Source organism: Cherax quadricarinatus, unplaced genomic scaffold, assembly GCF_038502225.1.
Source record: "Cherax quadricarinatus isolate ZL_2023a unplaced genomic scaffold, ASM3850222v1 Contig1031, whole genome shotgun sequence".
Taxonomy (NCBI): Eukaryota; Metazoa; Arthropoda; class Malacostraca; order Decapoda; family Parastacidae; genus Cherax; species Cherax quadricarinatus.
Genome location: NW_027196057.1, coordinates 80,632 through 100,000, shown reverse-complemented (window position 1 = coordinate 100,000; position 19,369 = coordinate 80,632). Strand labels below are relative to the sequence as shown.

General features: G+C 44.9%; 1 protein-coding gene across 1 annotated transcript in view; it reads right to left on the bottom strand.

Annotated features, from left to right (window-relative positions):
* Positions 1 to 18,846, bottom strand: part of LOC138851569 (ankyrin repeat and SOCS box protein 3-like) — a 20,365-nt gene extending 1,519 nt beyond the window's left edge. Inside the window, exon 1 of the mRNA XM_070080809.1 lies at positions 18,645 to 18,846. Within this exon, the coding sequence (XP_069936910.1) occupies positions 18,645 to 18,843 (199 nt within the window). The 5' untranslated portion in view covers positions 18,844 to 18,846. The remainder of the gene's footprint in view (positions 1 to 18,644) is intronic.
* Positions 18,847 to 19,369: the final 523 nt, after the last annotated feature.

Genomic DNA, 19,369 nt, shown 5'->3' with positions numbered 1-19,369 from the left:
TTTGATCCAAGGCAACCAGTGTTATATATATATATATATATATATATATATATATATATATATATATATATATATATATATATATATATATATATATATATATATATATATATATATATATATATATATATATATATATACTGCAGTTGCCCCAATTCACGTGGAATATACATGTATTTGCGGTGATGAGCAAACCGACCATTATGGTCAACATGGTCTTAACTGTTCCAAAACCAAAGGTTGGCAAGCAAGACACAATGAGGTCAACAACATTATAAAGAGAAGCCTTGCTACAGCTGGATGCCCAGCAGAGAGAGAGCCCCGATCACTAGCAGACAACAATACCCACAACCCAGCATACTACCCAGACAGGATCATCATCTATCCTTGGAAGAATGGCAAGATCTTAGCATGGAACTATACCTGTGTGTCCACACTGGCTGACACCTATATCCATCACAGTTTGGGGCGACAGGGAGGAGCTGCTGACCACAGGGAGGAGCTGCTGACCACAGGGAGGAGCTGCTGACCACAGGGAGGAGCTGCTGACCACAGGGAGGAGTACAAGATCAGCAAGTATAGGGACATAAACCAACAGTATCAATTTGTCCCAGTGGGATCAGAGACCTTGGTATCATGGGAAACATAACACGAATTTCCTTAAAGAACTGAGTTCCAGACTCATCGACACCACCAGGGACACAAGGGCAGCCACTTTAATGTTCCAGCGCTTTATCGTGGCCATCCAGAAAGGAAATTCATGCTGCTTACTTGGCTCACGTCTGGCTTAGGAGCAGCTGGAGGAGATTCATAATGTTTGATATATTGTAACAATGTATTCATATTTGTGTTTTCTGTCACTGTATTCTGTGGGCGGTGTTACACCAACACTGCAGTGCTCGGGTGGACGGGTGGTGGGCGATGTTACACCAACACTGCAGTGCTCGGGTGGGCGGGTGGGGGGTAGTGTTACACCAACACTGCAGTGCTCGAGTGGGTGGGTGTTGGGCAGTGTTATACCAACACTGCAGTGCTAGGGTGGGCGGGTGTTGGGCGGTGTTACACCAACACTGCATTGGTCGGGTGGGCGGGTGTTAAGAGGGTGGTGGGCGGTGTTACACAAACACTGCAGTGCTAGGGTGGGTGGGTTGTTGGCGGTGTTACACAAACACTGCAGTGATCGGGTGAACGTGTGTTGAGCGGGTGGTGGGCGGTGTTACACCAACACTGCAGTGGGCGGGTGGTGGGCGGTGTGACGCAACTGCAGTGGTCGGGCGCGCGGGTGGTGGGCGGTGTTACGCCAACACTGCAGTGCTCTGGTGGGCGGGTGGTGGGCGGTGTGACGCAACTGCAGTGGTCGGACGGGCGGGTGGTAGGCGGTGTTACACCACTGCAGAGCTCAGGTGGGCGGGTGGTGGGCATAGTTCCTCGAGCACTGCAGTGCTCGGTTGGGCGGGTGGTGGGCGGTGTTACAGCAACACTGCAGTGGTCTGGTGGGCAGGTGGTGGGCGGTGTTACGCCAACATTGCTGTGGACGGGTTGGCGGGTGGTGGGTGGTGTTACATCAACACTGCAGTGGTCGGGTGGGCAGGTGGTGGGCGGTGTTACACTAACATTGCTGTGGACGGGTTGGCGGGTGGTGGGTGGTGTTACATCAACACTGCAGTGGTCGGGTGGGCGGTTGGTGGGCGGTGTTACACCAACATTGAAGTGGACGGGTTGGCGGGTGGTGGGTGATGTTACATCAACACTGCAGTGGTCGGGAGGGCGGGTGGTTGGCGGTGTTACACCAACACTGCAGTGGACGGGTTGGCGGGTGGTGGGTGGTGTTACACCAACACTGCAGTGCTTAAGTGAGCCGGTGGTGGGCATTATTACACGAACACTGCAGTTGTTGAGAATTTGGCCTTACCAGCTAAGATATAATTATATAATGAACACTTAGCTGATAAATGACAGCAAATCGTCTACACAGCCGTCCCTGCAGACGAGGTCTAGATGCTGTCGAAACCATCACAACAGTGGGCTGTCAAGAGATACAAATTGTAAGTATATTACCCCTAGGGGGTGTTATGTCAGCATATTTCATTCGATGATGGCTGACATACTTACTTGTTTGGACTCAAAAGTCCACACCTTACTGCCGATTATAGGTTGATTACAAACTCCTTGTGACTCAAGAATTGCGCAATCCCCCGATCTACAAGAAATTCGTAACATACCTTGCTCTTTGTAACGTGAGCTATGGTGTTCTCAACACCTTCGACAGATATCGGTGACTTGATAGAAGCTGAAGTGTCCTTGGATGTCCACGTCTTCCATTGTCTAGGATACGCACACTGGTACACTATGTTCCACAAGCTTTGGTTTTATTGTTCACAATGTATCACAAGAGAAGCTGATCACACTTCTCTGAAGTGTTTGTGTTAGAGACACTTTGCTCACACTAACGCACAGATCAGTGTTCTTTGTTGGTTATCCTGGCGTCAGTGTTACTCGTAGTAGAGTCAAAGTTAGTCTGCCCGACGCCCCAGCGCTCCATGCCGTCACTGCCCTAGCACAAAAAAAAAAAACGCTGACCTCGTAGCTTGCATCCTTGTCAACTCCTCGATGAAGCAAAGCAGAATGTTTGTTTCTTGCTGTCTTAATCATAGACAACAATGCACTATCTTTACTATGGTAATAAAGTGGGAGCAGGATTTTCCTTAATTGTCCTGCTAAGTAAGAGATGTACTGTCTCTTATAAAAATACACGTTGCAACACCCCTGCAAGGATCAGAGGTCACTTGATTACGCATACGACATCTGTGATCAATTACTCACTCTAGCAGTAAACAAGACGCTCGCCCCCTCTGAGTGGCCCCTCAGGGCTGAAAGGGGCTGAAGGGGGCTGAAGGGGGCTGAAAGGGGCTGAAGGGGGCTGAAGGGGGCTGATACCCCCCTCCTGGAGAAAATTTCTCCACACTGGGGGGCGGCGGAGGTTCGCTGCAGGTGAACTATTCATCACTTAACATTAATTTGATTTTCTCACTCGCCACCACTGCTGCTTGTCTTTTCTGAACAGCTTTAGTCTGTGTGGTTTCTGGAGAATCACTAATTTTGTTTTCAACACTGTGTAATTCTAACGGCACTAGTTTATTTATTGTCCGCTTATTCACTACACCTTTGCTCAAAACATCAACTGTCCTGATGATTCCATTTGCATCAGGATATATGGTCACAATTTTTCCAAGTGGCCATTGGGACCTCGAACCATCATTGTCAATAATCACTATGTCACCAGGTCTTAAGGACTTATGATTTTCAGGAACACCAGCTCCATAGAAGTGTTCTCTCAATGAGGTGAGATAGTCTTCTCGCCAAATTTTCTCCCAACGTTCAATCACTTTATTAAGGTGTTTGAATTTACGTCTGAGTTGCTCAGGTTCGAAATAAGTAGGATCCTCTATGATTTCTTTATCATTCATGGGAGGAACAGGTTCGAGCCTTCTGCCATGGAGTAAATGAGATGGACTTAACACTTCTAAATTGTCCAGATCATCGGTAACATAAGTTAGAGGTCTGTTGTTGACTCTATTTTCTATTTCAGTCACAACTGTACGGAATTCTTCTAAGTCTATTCTCTGACGATGAAGAGTCTTCCTTAAACAACGTTTTACAATGCCGATCATTCTTTCATAAAATCCGCCGTGCCATGGAGATTTAGGAGGAATGTATCTCCAACGACATCTGCGTTGATTCAGCATCTGTTGTACTTCTGGTTGATCAAAGATCTTGCTTATATAAGCAGCACCAGCAACAAAGTTCGTTGCATTATCTGAAATCATCAGTCTGGGACATGCCCTTCTGGCTGCAAACCTTCTGAATAATTTGATAAAGGTTTCAGCAGACATGTCAGTGGCTACTTCTAGATGTACTGCTCTAGTTGTAGCACAAGTGAACAAACAGATGTACACCTTGATGGGAACTTTGTCAACTGTTTTGGTTAAAATTATTGGTCCAGTGTAATCTACACCTGTCACCTCAAATGGAGTGACATGACAAACTCTTTCAGAGGGATATGGAGGTGGACCTGGATACTGACATACTCGCATATCGTAGTGACGACAAGTAATACAGTCCTTTATTTGTTTTTTCACACTTTGTCGACCTTGAGGTATCCAGTAGGATTGTCGTATATGACAAAGTGTGTCAGCTACCCCACCATGTAACACGTTACTGTGGGCGTTTTGCACAATCAGTTTTGTTAGCCAATGATTCTTGGGGATCAATATTGGATGTATGGCTTCTTTAGGTAGTGAAGAATTATGAATTCTTCCTCGACATCTCATAATCTTATCTGAGTCGAGATAAAGTCCTAAAGAATTAATCATGACAGGTTTCTTTGGGGATTTATCTTGTGTTTCTAGAAATTTATATTCTGTAGAGAAAACGTCTTTCTGTATTAGTTTCACCCAGTATTTAATGGGTTCAAGACATTCATAATCAGGTTTAATTCCTTTAATGAATTTAAAGACAAGAGCTGTAACTCTTAAGAGTTTACCCAAAGATGAGTAATTAGATCCATCAATGACTATTTCTGTTGTGTCTGCAGTATTTACACAACTTATTTCTGCTGTGTTCAAGCAGACTGTTTCTTCTGGCATAATGTGAGCTTTTTGCTGAGGCCAGTTATTTTCATTAGAGAGCCAGTTCGGTCCGTGGAGCCATAATTTATTATCCACAAATTTCTTGAGTGGGACACCACGTGACAACATGTCAGCTGGATTCTCTTGGGTAGAGACGTGAAGAAAGAGATAATCTCTCTGCATCTCTTTTATTTCTGCTACTCTGTTCTGTACATAGACCAACTTACTCTTATTATTTCTTAACCACTGGAGAACTGCCTCATTATCACTCCAGATCACGGTTTTCTCAATAGTGAGATGATCAAGTACTTTGTTGAGATAGACAGCTAATTTTGTACCTACATAGAGTGCTGTCAGTTCCAATTGTGGTACTGTTCTGACCTTCAAGGGTGCTACCCTGGCCTTTGAAGTAATTAGTGTACTTCCTTCAGCATTACTCATGTAAGCTACAGCGCCATAACCTCTGGTTGACGCATCACAGAACACATGTAATGTGTAATTGTTTCCCTCTTGACCTATTTGTCTGGGAAATTTAATTTGATGAAGTTGTTTAAACTCCTTGGATATTTCATCCCATGCTTGACTCATTTCTAGAGGCAAGTTCTCATCCCATCCAATTTTGAGTTTCCATGCATCTTGCATAAGCATTTTACCCTTTATGGTAATTGGTGAGACGAGTCCTAGAGGATCAAAACATTGTGATACCTCTGACAGTAAACTACGTTTAGTGAGTGTACTGCATGATTTATTGTTTATCCTTTTGAGACTCAGAGTATCTTCCTGTGTGTTCCAATTAAGTCCCAGCATATTGTTGCAATCAGGAATTTCAGTTTCAGGGAAATCTTCTTTGATAAGTTCCCTTAATTGCTTTGAATTTGTATTCCACATCCTTAGAGGCATATTTGCTTCTTTCATCTCCTTGTTAGCTTCTCTGTATAAGGATTTCAAATCCTCCTCTTTATTCACAGTACCTTGAAGATTGTCCACATAGAAACTTTTCTTTAAGACTTCTTTGAAGGGACTTTCAGATTTCTTCAAATGTGTATTTAGAGTAGCTTCTAGTAAGAATGGAGAGGATGTTGCACCAAATAATACTGATTTGAAACGATAAGTTTTCACAGGACTTTGAGGATCATGTGGATTTTCAGGCCACAAGAATCGAGTATAATCTCTATCTATTTCTTGTAGTCCTACTCTCAAGAAAGCCTTGGAAATATCAGCCGTGTAGGCATATGGGTTTGTGCGAAATTTCATAAGCACGTCTCCAAGCTTCTCAGTTAGTGAGGGTCCGGTCATCAGACAGTCATTAAGACTTGCTACATCTTTATTTGCACGTGCGCTGCAATTATATACAACACGTAGTGGAGTGGTTTCAGAATCTTTTCTGACTCCATGGTGCGGGAGATAATGAGCGTTTGTCTTCAACTTATCTTCGACTATTTCCTCAATGAATTTATTGTCCAACTGTTCTTGTATGATATTATCATAGACAGTCAGTAACTCTGGATTCTTCCTGAGCTCATGTATTTGTGCTTTCATCTGTCCGAAAGCCATGCGATAATTGCTAGGCAGATGTGGTGGATTTAATTTCCATGGTAACCTAACCCAATACTGTCCATCTTTATATTTGACAGTGTCCAAATATTGGTTATAAGTCTGAGACTCTTGTGGGCTTGGTTTATTTACATCAATACCTATCGCATCTAAATCCCACAACTTATCAACTGGTTCATTCATTTCTTCCAGTAATGATAATTTTTGCTGTGGTACATGATCAGCGGTTATTCTCGTAACTAGTACATTTTCCACTGAATCAATATCAGCTTCTTTCCCACTTTGAGAGGGAATGGGACCACATATCATGTGGCCTCCTGCTGTTTTCAGCAAGTGAACATCATGTTTACTTACTATATTTTGCACAAAACAGTGATAATAATCACTTCCAATGATTAAATCAATTGGACTAATTGTGTCCGTCTGTATGTCAGGACAGGCTAACTTGACCTTAGCTGCTTTCAGTGCTGCAACTGTTTCTTTTAATCCCTGGATCTGCACAGACTTAGGCAAATCATCTACTACCACAGCTTCTACTGTCTTTTTCCTGTTTCCTAGACCAACAGTGATTTTGGCTAGGTCATATGTCTGTTTACCAGAATTATGGAAAAAACCAGCTATATCTAACTGTATTTTGGCATAGGGTTGTTTATTCAGTTTCTGCAACACTGATCTTCTTATGAAGGACCTTTGTGAGCCTTGATCAAATAGTGTTAGCACATTGGTTTTGTGTAATTTATTAGATAACTCAACTCGAGCTATCGGGAGAGCAGTTGCTTTAAACTTATCTCTCACATTTAATGCTGTCGCTTGTTGACTTCCTGATTCTGTGGAAGTCTGCTGCTGTTCAGCAAAAGTATTTGGGCATAATGCTGTATGATGCATACCCTTGCATTTAAAACACTTCTTCAGTGAGCATTTTCCTCCCTTGTGTTCACCTAAACACTTGATGCATCTTTTCAGCTGATGAACACGTTGTTTACGTGCCTCCATTGATGTGTATTGAATACAATACTGTGCCCAATGTGTTCCATCACAAAGTACACATTTTGGAGTACGTTTATGTGCGACAGTTTGTTTACTGTCTGTTGTATTCACAGCTTGATAAATGCCTATATGGGATTTCCCATTATGTGGTTTAGTGGGAGTAGTTATACTCTTTTTATACTGAGTTGAAGGTTTATTATCCACTGGATTTGTGGATTTTTCATCTTGTCTCGTTGCTTGCATGCATGAAACTATTGTTTGTAAACCATTGCTAATTTCCTCACAAGTGAAATAGCGTTTATTGAACATAATATTTAATCGTTCAATAGTTTGTGGTGACAACTTATCTTGTACAATACCACTGATAAACCAATCACATTGTCTTAGGTCATATTTAGCATCTAGAGATCTGAGACTATTGTCTAATGTGATTCTAAATGCCTGTAAGTCTGAAAAACAATGTTTGGGTGGCTTCAAGCTTGATATTAAGACTGCATGTCTAACTCTAGCCTTGTCAGCATCGAAGTAATTGTCTGCTAAGACACGTAAGGCTAGTTGATAATTGCCTTTGACCACCGGAAATGACTTAATCAGTTCATAGGGTTCTCCCTTCACAAGACATTTAAGGTAATTGAACTTAGCAATCTCATCTATGTCAGTTCGTGAATTTACTATGGATTGAAACCCACTAATGAATTCTTCATAATTATGACCTTGGAAAATAGGTAATGACAATGTAGGTAAGCTTGGTAATGGGACACTTGTTGTTGTTACAGGTGTAACAAGTGTTTGACCATTAGTTACAGTAGGTCTCTGTGACAGAGTTTTGCGGCAGATAGCCTGTACTCCTGTCCACCTTAATTGTTGATCACTAAAAGTATCCAAAACATTTTTAATTTCATCTTCAGATGGATCTGATTCAAGAAATTTATTTTCATAATGTGTATAGTCTGAATTAATTATTTCCAGACGTTGTGTAAATAATTCAAACTTGACCTCAAGATCATCAAAATCTATGTTTGTATCTTGAGTTAATCCTAGACAGACTGAAATTAGATTTTCTAATTGTGTAATCTTAGTCTGTAAAGACTGAAACTGAGTTTTCAAACAAGCCATTTTAATGGTATACTGAAAATTCTAGCACCACACTTAGAGTGTTTAAAAAACACTGTACTGCTATAAACAGCTGAGTTTTTGTTATGCTTAAGTCAGCAATAATCGAGTCAGACACTACTGACCCACTAAGCTTAACCTCAGGGTTAATGACCATGACGGTACAGGGTACATGTGTCTGGTGTTTATGGCTTGTTTGCTGTGTCAGCCTGCCCACGATGATTAATCGTAAATAACGATGTTATACACTTCATTCACTATACACTATAAATGTCACTGTATAACTGTAAATCACACGTGAATATTACTTACACATATATAAATTTCACTGTTAATATATATTTGAAAGCTTACACTTTATATATAAGTTCCTTTAATATAACAGGTAGATCTATAAGAAACAAACTTTAACACAATCTTGTCTCTTAATTTCTGTCTATAAACATTATAAACACTATGTATATATACACTCACACAAGCATCATTACTTGGGTTGTGTTGTTGTCTTTAGTCAGCAATTTCTCGAGATTGGAGCAGTGGTTGCAGGGTGTGGGTGAGTCACCCAGCTCCCGTTTTCTTTGGGTGTCCGCTGGGTGAGCGCCCGTTTTCCTTTGGGTGAACGCTGGGTGAGCGCTCGTTTTCTTTTGGCTGCCCATTCTCTGTGATTGAGTCTGGAGGGACTCATTTATACTGATTTATATTGTAAAACACTAGTTTTACAGCTTTTTTCGAAGGACCTTGGCTCATAGGTTATTTGAACACTGTAGTACAACATATTTGGACCACAGTGTGGTCTTTATCCGGTTCGAGCACGACCAAAGCTCTGTTGAGAATTTGGCCTTACCAGCTAAGATATAATTATATAATGAACACTTAGCTGATAAATGACAGCAAATCGTCTACACAGCCGTCCCTGCAGACGAGGTCTAGATGCTGTCGAAACCATCACAACAGTGGGCTGTCAAGAGATACAAATTGTAAGTATATTACCCCTAGGGGGTGTTATGTCAGCATATTTCATTCGATGATGGCTGACATACTTACTTGTTTGGACTCAAAAGTCCACACCTTACTGCCGATTATAGGTTGATTACAAACTCCTTGTGACTCAAGAATTGCGCAATCCCCCGATCTACAAGAAATTCGTAACATACCTTGCTCTTTGTAACGTGAGCTATGGTGTTCTCAACACCTTCGACAGATATCGGTGACTTGATAGAAGCTGAAGTGTCCTTGGATGTCCACGTCTTCCATTGTCTAGGATACGCACACTGGTACACTATGTTCCACAAGCTTTGGTTTTATTGTTCACAATGTATCACAAGAGAAGCTGATCACACTTCTCTGAAGTGTTTGTGTTAGAGACACTTTGCTCACACTAACGCACAGATCAGTGTTCTTTGTTGGTTATCCTGGCGTCAGTGTTACTCGTAGTAGAGTCAAAGTTAGTCTGCCCGACGCCCCAGCGCTCCATGCCGTCACTGCCCTAGCACAAAAAAAAAACGCTGACCTCGTAGCTTGCATCCTTGTCAACTCCTCGATGAAGCAAAGCAGAATGTTTGTTTCTTGCTGTCTTAATCATAGACAACAATGCACTATCTTTACTATGGTAATAAAGTGGGAGCAGGATTTTCCTTAATTGTCCTGCTAAGTAAGAGATGTACTGTCTCTTATAAAAATACACGTTGCAACACCCCTGCAAGGATCAGAGGTCACTTGATTACGCATACGACATCTGTGATCAATTACTCACTCTAGCAGTAAACAAGACGCTCGCCCCCTCTGAGTGGCCCCTCAGGGCTGAAAGGGGCTGAAGGGGGCTGAAGGGGGCTGATACCCCCCTCCTGGAGAAAATTTCTCCACAGCAGTGGTCGGGAGGGCGGTTGGTGGGCGGTGTTACATCAACACTGCCGTGGTCGGGTGCGCGGGTGGTGGGCGGTGTTACACCAACACTGCAATGGTCGGGTGGGCGAGTGGTGGGCGGTGTTACACCAACACAGCAGTAGACTTGTTGGCGGGTTGTGGGTGTTGTTACACCAACACTGCAGTGGTCGGGTGGGCAGGTGGTGGGTGATGTTACACAAACACTGCTGTGGTCTGGTGGGTAAGTAGTGGTTGGTGTTAAACCAACGTTGCAGTGGTCGGGTATGCGGACGTTGGGCGGTGTTTCACCAACACTGCAGTGCTCTTGGGGGGTGTTACACCAACACATCAGAGCTCGGGTTAGCGGGTGTGAGCTGTGTTGCACCAACACTGCTATGGAGGCGCTGGCTTGTGGTGGGTGGTGTTACACCAACACTGCAGTGCTTAGGTGGGCAGGTGATGGGCAGTGTTACACCAACACTGCAGTGCTCGTGTGGGCGGGTGGTGGGCGGTGTTACACCAACACTGCAGTGTTCGGGTGGGCTGGCGTGTGTGCGGTGTTACGCCACTGCAGTGCTCAAGTGGGCGGTTGGTGCGCGATGTAACACCACTGCAGTGCTCGTGTGGGTTGGTGGTGGGCTGTGTTACACCAACTCTGCAGTGGCCGGGTGGGCGGTTGGTGGGCGGTGTTACACCAACACTGCAGTGCTCGGGTGGGAGGGTTACCTGGAGGTTACCTGGAGGTTATTCCGGGGATCAACGCCCCCGCGGCCCGGTCCATGACCAGGCCTCCCGATGGATCAGGGCCTGATCAACTAGGCTGTTACTGCTGGCCGCACGCAGTCCGACGTACGAGCCACAGCCCGGCTGATCCGGCACCGACTTTAGGTATCTGTCCAGCTCTCTCTTGAAGGCAGCCAGGGGTTTATTGGCAATTCCCCTAATGCTTGATGGGAGGCTGTTGAACAGTTTTGGGCCCCGGACACTTATGGTGTTTTCTCCTAGTGTACCAATGGCGCCCCTACTTTTTATTGGCGGCATTTTGCATCGCCTGCCCAGTCTTTTACTTTCGTAGGGAGTGATTTCTGTGTGCAGATTTGGGACCATTCCTACCAAGATTTTCCAAGTGTTGATTATGATATATCTCTCCCTCCTGCGTTCCAACGAGTACAAGTCAAGTGCTTCCAAGCATTCCCAGTAGTTAAGGTGCTTGACAGAACTTATACGTGCAGTAAAGGATCTCTGTACACTCTCTAGATCTGCGATTTCACCTGCTTTGTATGGAGATGTTAATGTACAGCAGTATTCCAGCCTAGAGAGAACAAGTGATTTGAAAAGGATCATCATGGGCTTGGCATCTCTCGTTTTGAAAGTTCTCATTATCCATCCTATCATTTTCTTTGCACGTGCGATCGTGGCACTGTTGTGATCCTTGAAAGTGAGATCCTCAGACATTACTACTCCCAGGTCCCTTACATTATTTTTCCGCTCTATTGTATGGCCGGAGTCAGTAGTATACTCTGTTCTAGTTATTATCTCCTCCAGTTTTCCATAACGGAGTAGTTGGAATTTGTCCTCATTGAACATCATATTGTTTACCGTTGCCCACTGGAAAACTTTGTTTATATCTTCTTGGAGGTTAACCGCGTCCTCAGCAGATGACAGCCTCATGCAGATCCTAGTATCATCCGCAAAGGATGATACGGTGCTGTGGTGTATATCTCTGTTTATGTCTGATATGAGGATAAGGAATAAGATGGGGGCGAGTACTGTGCCTTGTGGAACAGAGCTCTTCACTATGGCAGCCTCCGATTTAACTCTGTTGACCACTACTCTTTGTGTTCGATTTGTTAGGAAGTTGAAGATCCATCTCCCCACTTTCCCAGTTATTCCTTTAGCACGTATTTTATGGGCTATTACGCCATGATCGCATTTGTCAAATGATTTTGCAAAGTCTGTGTATATTACATCTGCATTCTGATTTTCTTCCAGTGCATCCAAGGCCATGTCATAGTGATCCAGTAGTTGTGAGAGGCAGGAGCGACCTGCCCTGAACCCATGTTGCCCTGGATTGTGCAGATTTTGGGAATCCAGGTGATTTGCAATCCTGCTTCTTAGCACTCTTTCAAAGATTTTTATGATGTGGGATGTCAGAGCTATTGGTCTATAGTTCTTAGCTAATGCTTTGCTGCCACCTTTATGGAGTGGGGCTATATCCGTTGTTTTAAGTGACTGTGGAATTTCACCCATGTCCTCCATAGTGTACTTAGGGCACGCGAGAGGGGTTTCTTGCAGTTCTTAATGAAAACAGAGTTCCACGAGTCTGGGCCCGGGGCTGAGTGCATAGGCATGTTGTCAATGGCTTTTTCGAAATCTATCGGAGTTAGGGTAATGTCGGAAATCTGGCATACATTTATGGAGTTTTGAGGCTCATTCATGAAGAAATCATTTGGGTCGTCGATCCTCAGACCGATTAGTGGTTCACTAAACACAGAGTCGTACTGGGATTTCAATATTTCACTCATTTCCTTGTTGTCGTCTGTGTAAGTCCCATCCTGTCTGAGTAAGGGCCCGACACTAGATGTGGTATTTGCTTTGTTTTTGGCATATGAAAAGAAATATTTTGAATTTCTTTAAATTTCACTAATAGCTTCAAGCTCCTCCTGCCTCTCCTGGTTCCTGTAAGAGTCATTTAGCTTAAGTTCGATAGTTTCCACTTCCCTGGTCAGCGCCTCCCTTCGTGTATCAGATATTCTAGCACTCCTGAGGAGCTCAGTGACTCTTCGTCGTCTTCTGTAGAGGGAGCGTCTTTTTCTCTCCAGTTTACTCCTGCTCTTCTTCTTTCTTAGGGGAATATGCCTAGAACATGCTTCGGCTACCAGGCAGTTGATCCTTTCAAGGCACTGATTTGGGTCCATGTCATTTAAGACATCTTCCCAACATGTTTCGTTTAGGACACGGTTTACCTGGTCCCAGTTGATGTTCTTGTTGTTGAAATTGTATTTTGTGAAGACACCTTCACAGGTACATGCATTCTGCTGTTCAGGACCCCTATGCATGTACGTCTGGACTTCGATTAGATTGTGATCGGAATTAGTTGTTTTTGATATTCTTATGTCTCTTATCAGGTCCTCATTATTTGTGAAGATAAGGTCAAGTGTGTTTTCTAGTCTTGTTGGCTCCACTATCTGCTGGCTTAAGGTGTGTTTTTCGCAGAGACTTAGTAGCTCATGTGTGTGTGACCTTTCATCTGCGCTACCTCCGGGGATTGTTTCAGCTATAACATTATTTGCTACATTCTTCCATTTTGTATGCCTTAGGTTGAAATCACCAAGCAGTAAGATGTTTGGGTGATCGGTGGTGTTACACCAACACTGCAGTGCTCGGGTGGGCGGGTATTGGGCGGTGTTACACCACTGCAATGCTCGCGTGGGTGGCTGGTGGGCAGTGTTACACCAAGACTGCAGTTATCGGGAGGGCGGGTGGTGGGCTGTGTTACACCAACACTGCAGTGGGCGGGTGGTGGGCGGGTGGTGGGCAGGTGGGGAGCGGGTGGTGGGCGGTGATACGCCAATACTGCAGTGCTCGGGTGGGCTGGAGGTGGACGGTGTGACTCCACTGCAGTGCTCGGGTTTGCAGGTGGTGGGCGGTGTTACACCGCTGCAGTGCTCTTGAGGGTGGGTGGTAGGCGCTGTTACACCAACACTGCAGTGGCCAGGTGGGCCGTTGGTGGGCGGTGTTACACCAACACTGCAGTATTCGGGTGGGTGGGTGATTGCCGATGTTACATTAACACTGCAGTGCTTGGGTGGGCGGGTGTTGGGCGGTGTTACACCAACACTGCAGTGGTCGGGTGGGCGCTAGGTTGGTGGTGTTACACCAACACTGCAGTGCTCAGGTTGAAGGTTGGTGGGTGGTGTCATACCAACACTGCAGTGTTCGGGTGGGCGGGTGGTGGGCGGTGTTACAAAAACACTGCAGTGTTCGGGTGGGCAGGTAGTGGGCGGTGTTACACCAACACTGTAGTGCTCGGAAGGGCGGGTGTTGGGCGGAGTTACACCACTGCAATTCTCGGGTGGGTGGGTTGTGTGCGGTGTTACACCAACACTGCAGTGGTCGGGTGGGCGGGTGTTGAGCGGGTGGTGGGCGGTGTTACACAAACACTGCAATGCTCGGGTGGGCGGGTGGAGGGCGGTCTTACACCAACACTGCAGTGGTCGGGTGGGCGTTTGGTGGGCGGTGTTACACCAACACTGCAGTGCTCGGTTGGGCGGGTGTTTAGAGGGTGGTAGGCGGTGTTACACCAATACTGCAGTGGTCGGATGGGCGGGTGATGGGCGGTGTTACACCAACAATGCAGTGGTAGGGTGGGAAGGTGGTGGGTGGTGTTACACCAACACTGCAGTGGTCGGGTGGGCGTTTGGTGGGCGGTGTTACACCAACACTGCAGTGCTCGGTTGGGCGGGTCTTTAGCGGGTGGTAGGCGGTGTTACACCAACACTGCAGTGGTCGGATGGGCAGGTGATGGGCGGTGTTACACCAACAATGCAGTGGTCGGGTGGGAAGGTGGTGGGTGGTGTTACACCAACACTGCAGTGGTCGGGTGGGCGTTTGGTGGGCGGTGTTACACCAACACTGCAGTGCTCGATTGGGCGGGTGTTTAGCGGGTGGTAGGCGGTGTTACACCAACACTGCAGTGGTCGGATGGGCGGGTGATGGGTGGTGTTACACCAACACTGCTGTGGTCTGGTGAGTGGGTGGTAGGTAGCGTTACACCAACGCTGCAGTGGTCGGGAGGGTGGGTGGTGGGGGGTGTTACACTAACACATCAGTGCTCGGGTGAGCGGGTGGTGAGCTGTGTTACACCAACACTGCAGTGGACGGGTTGGTGGGTGGTGGGTGGTTTTACCCCAACACTGCAGTGCTTAGGTTGGCGGGTAGTAGGCAGTGTTACACCAACACTGAAGTGTTCGGGTGTGCGGGTGTGTGTTTCCGTGTTACGCCACTGCAGTGCTCTTGTGGGTTGGTGGTGGGCTCTGCTACACCAACTCTGCAGTTGTCATGTGGGCGGTTGGTGGGCGGTGTTACACCAACACTGCAGTGCTCTTGTGGGTTGGTGGTGGGCTCTGCTACACCAACTCTGCAGTTGTCATGTGGGCGGTTGGTGGGCGGTGTTACACCAACACTGCAGTGCTCTTGTGGGTTGGTGGTGGGCTGTGCTACACCAACTCTGCAGTGGTCATGTGGGCGGTTGGTGGGCGGTGTTACACCAACACTGCAGTGCTCTTGTGGGTTGGTGGTGGGCTGTGCTACACCAACTCTGCAGTGGTCATGTGGGCGGTTGGTGGGCGGTGTTACACCAACACTGCAGTGCTCGGGTGGGAGGGTGGTGGGTGGTGTTACTCCAACACTGCAGTGCTTGGGTGAGCGGGTGGTCGGTGGTGTTACACCAACACTGCAGTGTTCGGGTATGCGGGTGGTTGGCGGTGTTACTTCAACACTGCAGTGGTCGGGTGGGAGGATGGTGTGCGGTGTTACACCAACACTGCAGTGGACGGGTTGGCGGGTGGTGGGTGGTGTTACACGAACAATGAAGTGCTCAGGTGGGAGGGTGGTGGTCGGTTTTACACCAACACTGCAGTGGTCGGGTCAGCAGGTGGTGGTTGGTGTTACACCAACACTGCAGTGGGTGGGTGGGCGAATGGTGGGCGGTGTTGCACCAACACTGCAGTGCTCGGGTGAGTGGGTGGTGGGCGGTGTTACACCAACACATCAGTGCTCGGGTGAGCGGGTGGTGATCGGTGTTACTCCAACACTGCAGTGGATGGGTTGGCGGGTGGTGGGTGGTGTTACACCAACATTGCAGTGCTTAGGTGGGCAGGTGGTGGGCAGTGTTATACCAACACTGCAGTGCTCGTTTGGGCGGGTGGTGGGCGGTGTTACACCAACGCTGCAGTGTTCAGGTGGGCAGGTGTGTGTGCAGTGTTGCGAAACTGCAGTGCTCAAGTGGGCGGGTGGTGGGCGGTGTTACACCACTGCAGTGCTCGTGAGGGTGGGTGGTGTGCTGAGTTACACCAACACTGCAGTGGTCGGGTGGGTGATTGGTGGGCGGTGTTACACCAACACTGCAGTGCTCGGGTGGGCAGGTGGTCGGTGGTGTTGCACCAACACTGCAGTGGTTGGGTGGGCGGGTAATGGGCGGTGTTACACCAACAATGCAGTGCTCGGGTGGGCGGGTGGTGGGCTGTGTTACGCAACTGCAGTGATCGGGTGGGCGGGAGGTGGGCTGTGTTACACCACGGGAATGCCTTCTCCATGAAAGCTGACTGCCTTGGATCAAACGTCTAGCACAAGCTGGACGCCGGCGCATTGTCCAGTGTGGTGAGATTCGTATAGCTCTGCGTACCTTGTTCCAAGGTTCGTAGGTTCGAGTCTCCTTCAGCCAGAGATCAGTGTTTGTGTATATTTCGCCTGCTCTTGCGAATTCCTTGCATTGTTAAACTCTCTAGTTAGGCTGATGCATGCAGGGGATGAGATAAAAATCTGTAAGCCTTCTCCCTGAAAGCTGGCTGCCTTGGATCAAACGTGTAGTGCAAGCTACACGCCAAGGTATTGTCCAGTGTGGGTAGATTGGTAAAGCACTGTTTATATATATGTATATATATATATATATATATATATATATATATATATATATATATATATATATATATATATATATATATATATATATATATATATATATATATATATATATATATATATATAATTGATGGTCGACAAAATAATTGAAACACCTAGCATCTTCTCATAATAATTTTTTAACGTGTATAAAATCATGAAATTTTGCTATTTTTGTGTTTTTATGATTTTTTATTAGTCTTTCTTATTCCTTTTTGCTGAAAATTTTATTTTTTTTACAGATTTATGAAGAGAAATTAACTACAATCCCTAAAATGATAGATCTGTCAGACTTTGAATGGGTTCGAATTGTTGGTGCTCGTATGGGTGGTTGTAGCGTAACGAAAACAGCTGGACTTTTGGGTTTATCAAAGGTATTGTCTCGTAGGTGATGACAGCCTTTGCAAAAGATGGGAAAACCTCTTCATCAAAGAAAAACTCTGGAAGGAAGCGAAACCTGTCAGATAGGGATCGTCGAACTCTTTCACGGATTGTTAGAAAGGATCATAAGACTACAGCATCCAAAACTGCAGCAGAGCTTAATGAACACCTCCATAACCCAGTTTCCACAAAAACTGTAAGAAGGGAACTTCATAAAGCTGGATTTTATGCGAGAACTGCAATTAGGAAACCCTTACTTTCAAAAACCAATGTTGAAAATCATGTAGAATGGTGTGAAAATCATGAATAGTGGTCCTTAGACTACTGGAAAAATTTTATTTTTCTCCTTATTTCACCTTATTTCCAACCTCAGGCCGAGTATTCGCGTGGAGACAGCCAAAAGTAGCATATGATCCCGACTGTCTTCTTCCAATTGTTAAACACGGAGGAGGTTCTGTGATGATTTGGGGTGCTATATTTTGGAAATCTGGAGGCCCAGTGGTTGCCCTTCATGGCAGAATTAAAAGTTAAGATTATTTAAACATTTTAGTAGATCAACTTCATCCTATGGTTGCAACACCATCATCACTTAAGGAACTGGAGATTGTTTTATTTGAAGAATGAACAGAAATACCCCTAGAATCTATTCAAACATTGTATGAATCAATTCCTCGTAGAATTCAAGCAGTAATTACTGCCAAAAATGGTCGTACACCATATTACGATAAATTTGTTTAAAATTTCAAGGTGTTTCCATTATTTTGTCCAACCCCTTGTTTTGAATTGAATCTCACGAAATACACGGATATGACTTTTGGTGATCAGTCAAGTCGACCGGATACCAGAGTGAGCATAGTTTCAAACATATCACCAGAGTCACCAACAAACGAAAATCCTCTGTAACCAAAACTTTTATTTTCATAAATCTAGGAGTAGCTTCAGGAATCTCAACCATCATTCAAAACCCTCTATATAATATTTGTCATGCCCATTTTGGAATATGCAACACTAGAGTTTAACTAACACTTGATATATCAGCAAGAAGAGTCCCCAGTTAAGGGGTTCAAGCATTTGATAAAAGAACAAGTGGAGACGTTGTATAACTATACAAAATACTTTTAGGGAATTTAGATGATAGACAGAGTTTGACTGTTTGAAAGATTAGAGAAGGTAATATACAGAAGAGATATGAAGAATTCAAGACATAATTTAAACTCAGGATGGTCAGGAAGAGGAATGGACTAGATAAAGATGTTTGTAGATTGAATCTGGTAAGTGGCAACAAGAAAATTATGGCAGCAGCTGAGACTCAACCCATGTAACCATATAATGTTTATTACATACACATAGAAAAGTACAAACACGCTCACAATATAGACAAAGGCATAGTTATGGAGGCAGACTTTATTAAGGAAACCGAAACTTTTAGGACAATACCTGTTACTTTAGAAGGAAGTGACGGATCACAGCGTGAATCATTTAATAAAACCTGAAGAACTCCAAAATGGTTGCACCTCGCTGCACAGTGTAGAGGTGTCCATCCATCATCATCCTGACAGTTGGGATCAGTAGCAGCAAGAAGGATCTTCACACAATCTATATGACCAGCCACAGCTGCTATGTGAAGAGCGCTCATACCTGCAACATAAAACATTTTGATTTGATTCATCGAAATATAAATAAAATTATTATTGTCAGTAGTAGTTGTAGCAGCAGCAGCATTAGTAATACGAATAGTAGTCATAGTCGTTTATGAATCAGCAGTACTAATATTTATTTTCTTAATTTATGTATTTCACATTATGTTTCAACAACAACAACAACAACAACAACAACAACAACAACAACAACAATAATAATAATAATAATTTTTTTTTTTATTATCACACTGGCCGATTCCCACCAAGGCAGGGTGGCCCGAAAAAGAAAAACTTTCACCATCATTCACTCCATCACTGTCTTGCCAGAAGGGTGCTTTACACTACAGTTTTTAAACTGCAACATTAACACCCCTCCTTCAGAGTGAAGGCACTGTACTTCCCATCTCCAGGACTCAAGTCCGGCCTGCCGGTTTTCCTGAATCCCTTCATAAATGTTACTTTGCTCACACTCCAACAGCACGTCAATTATTAAAAACCATTTGTCTCCATTCACTCCTATCA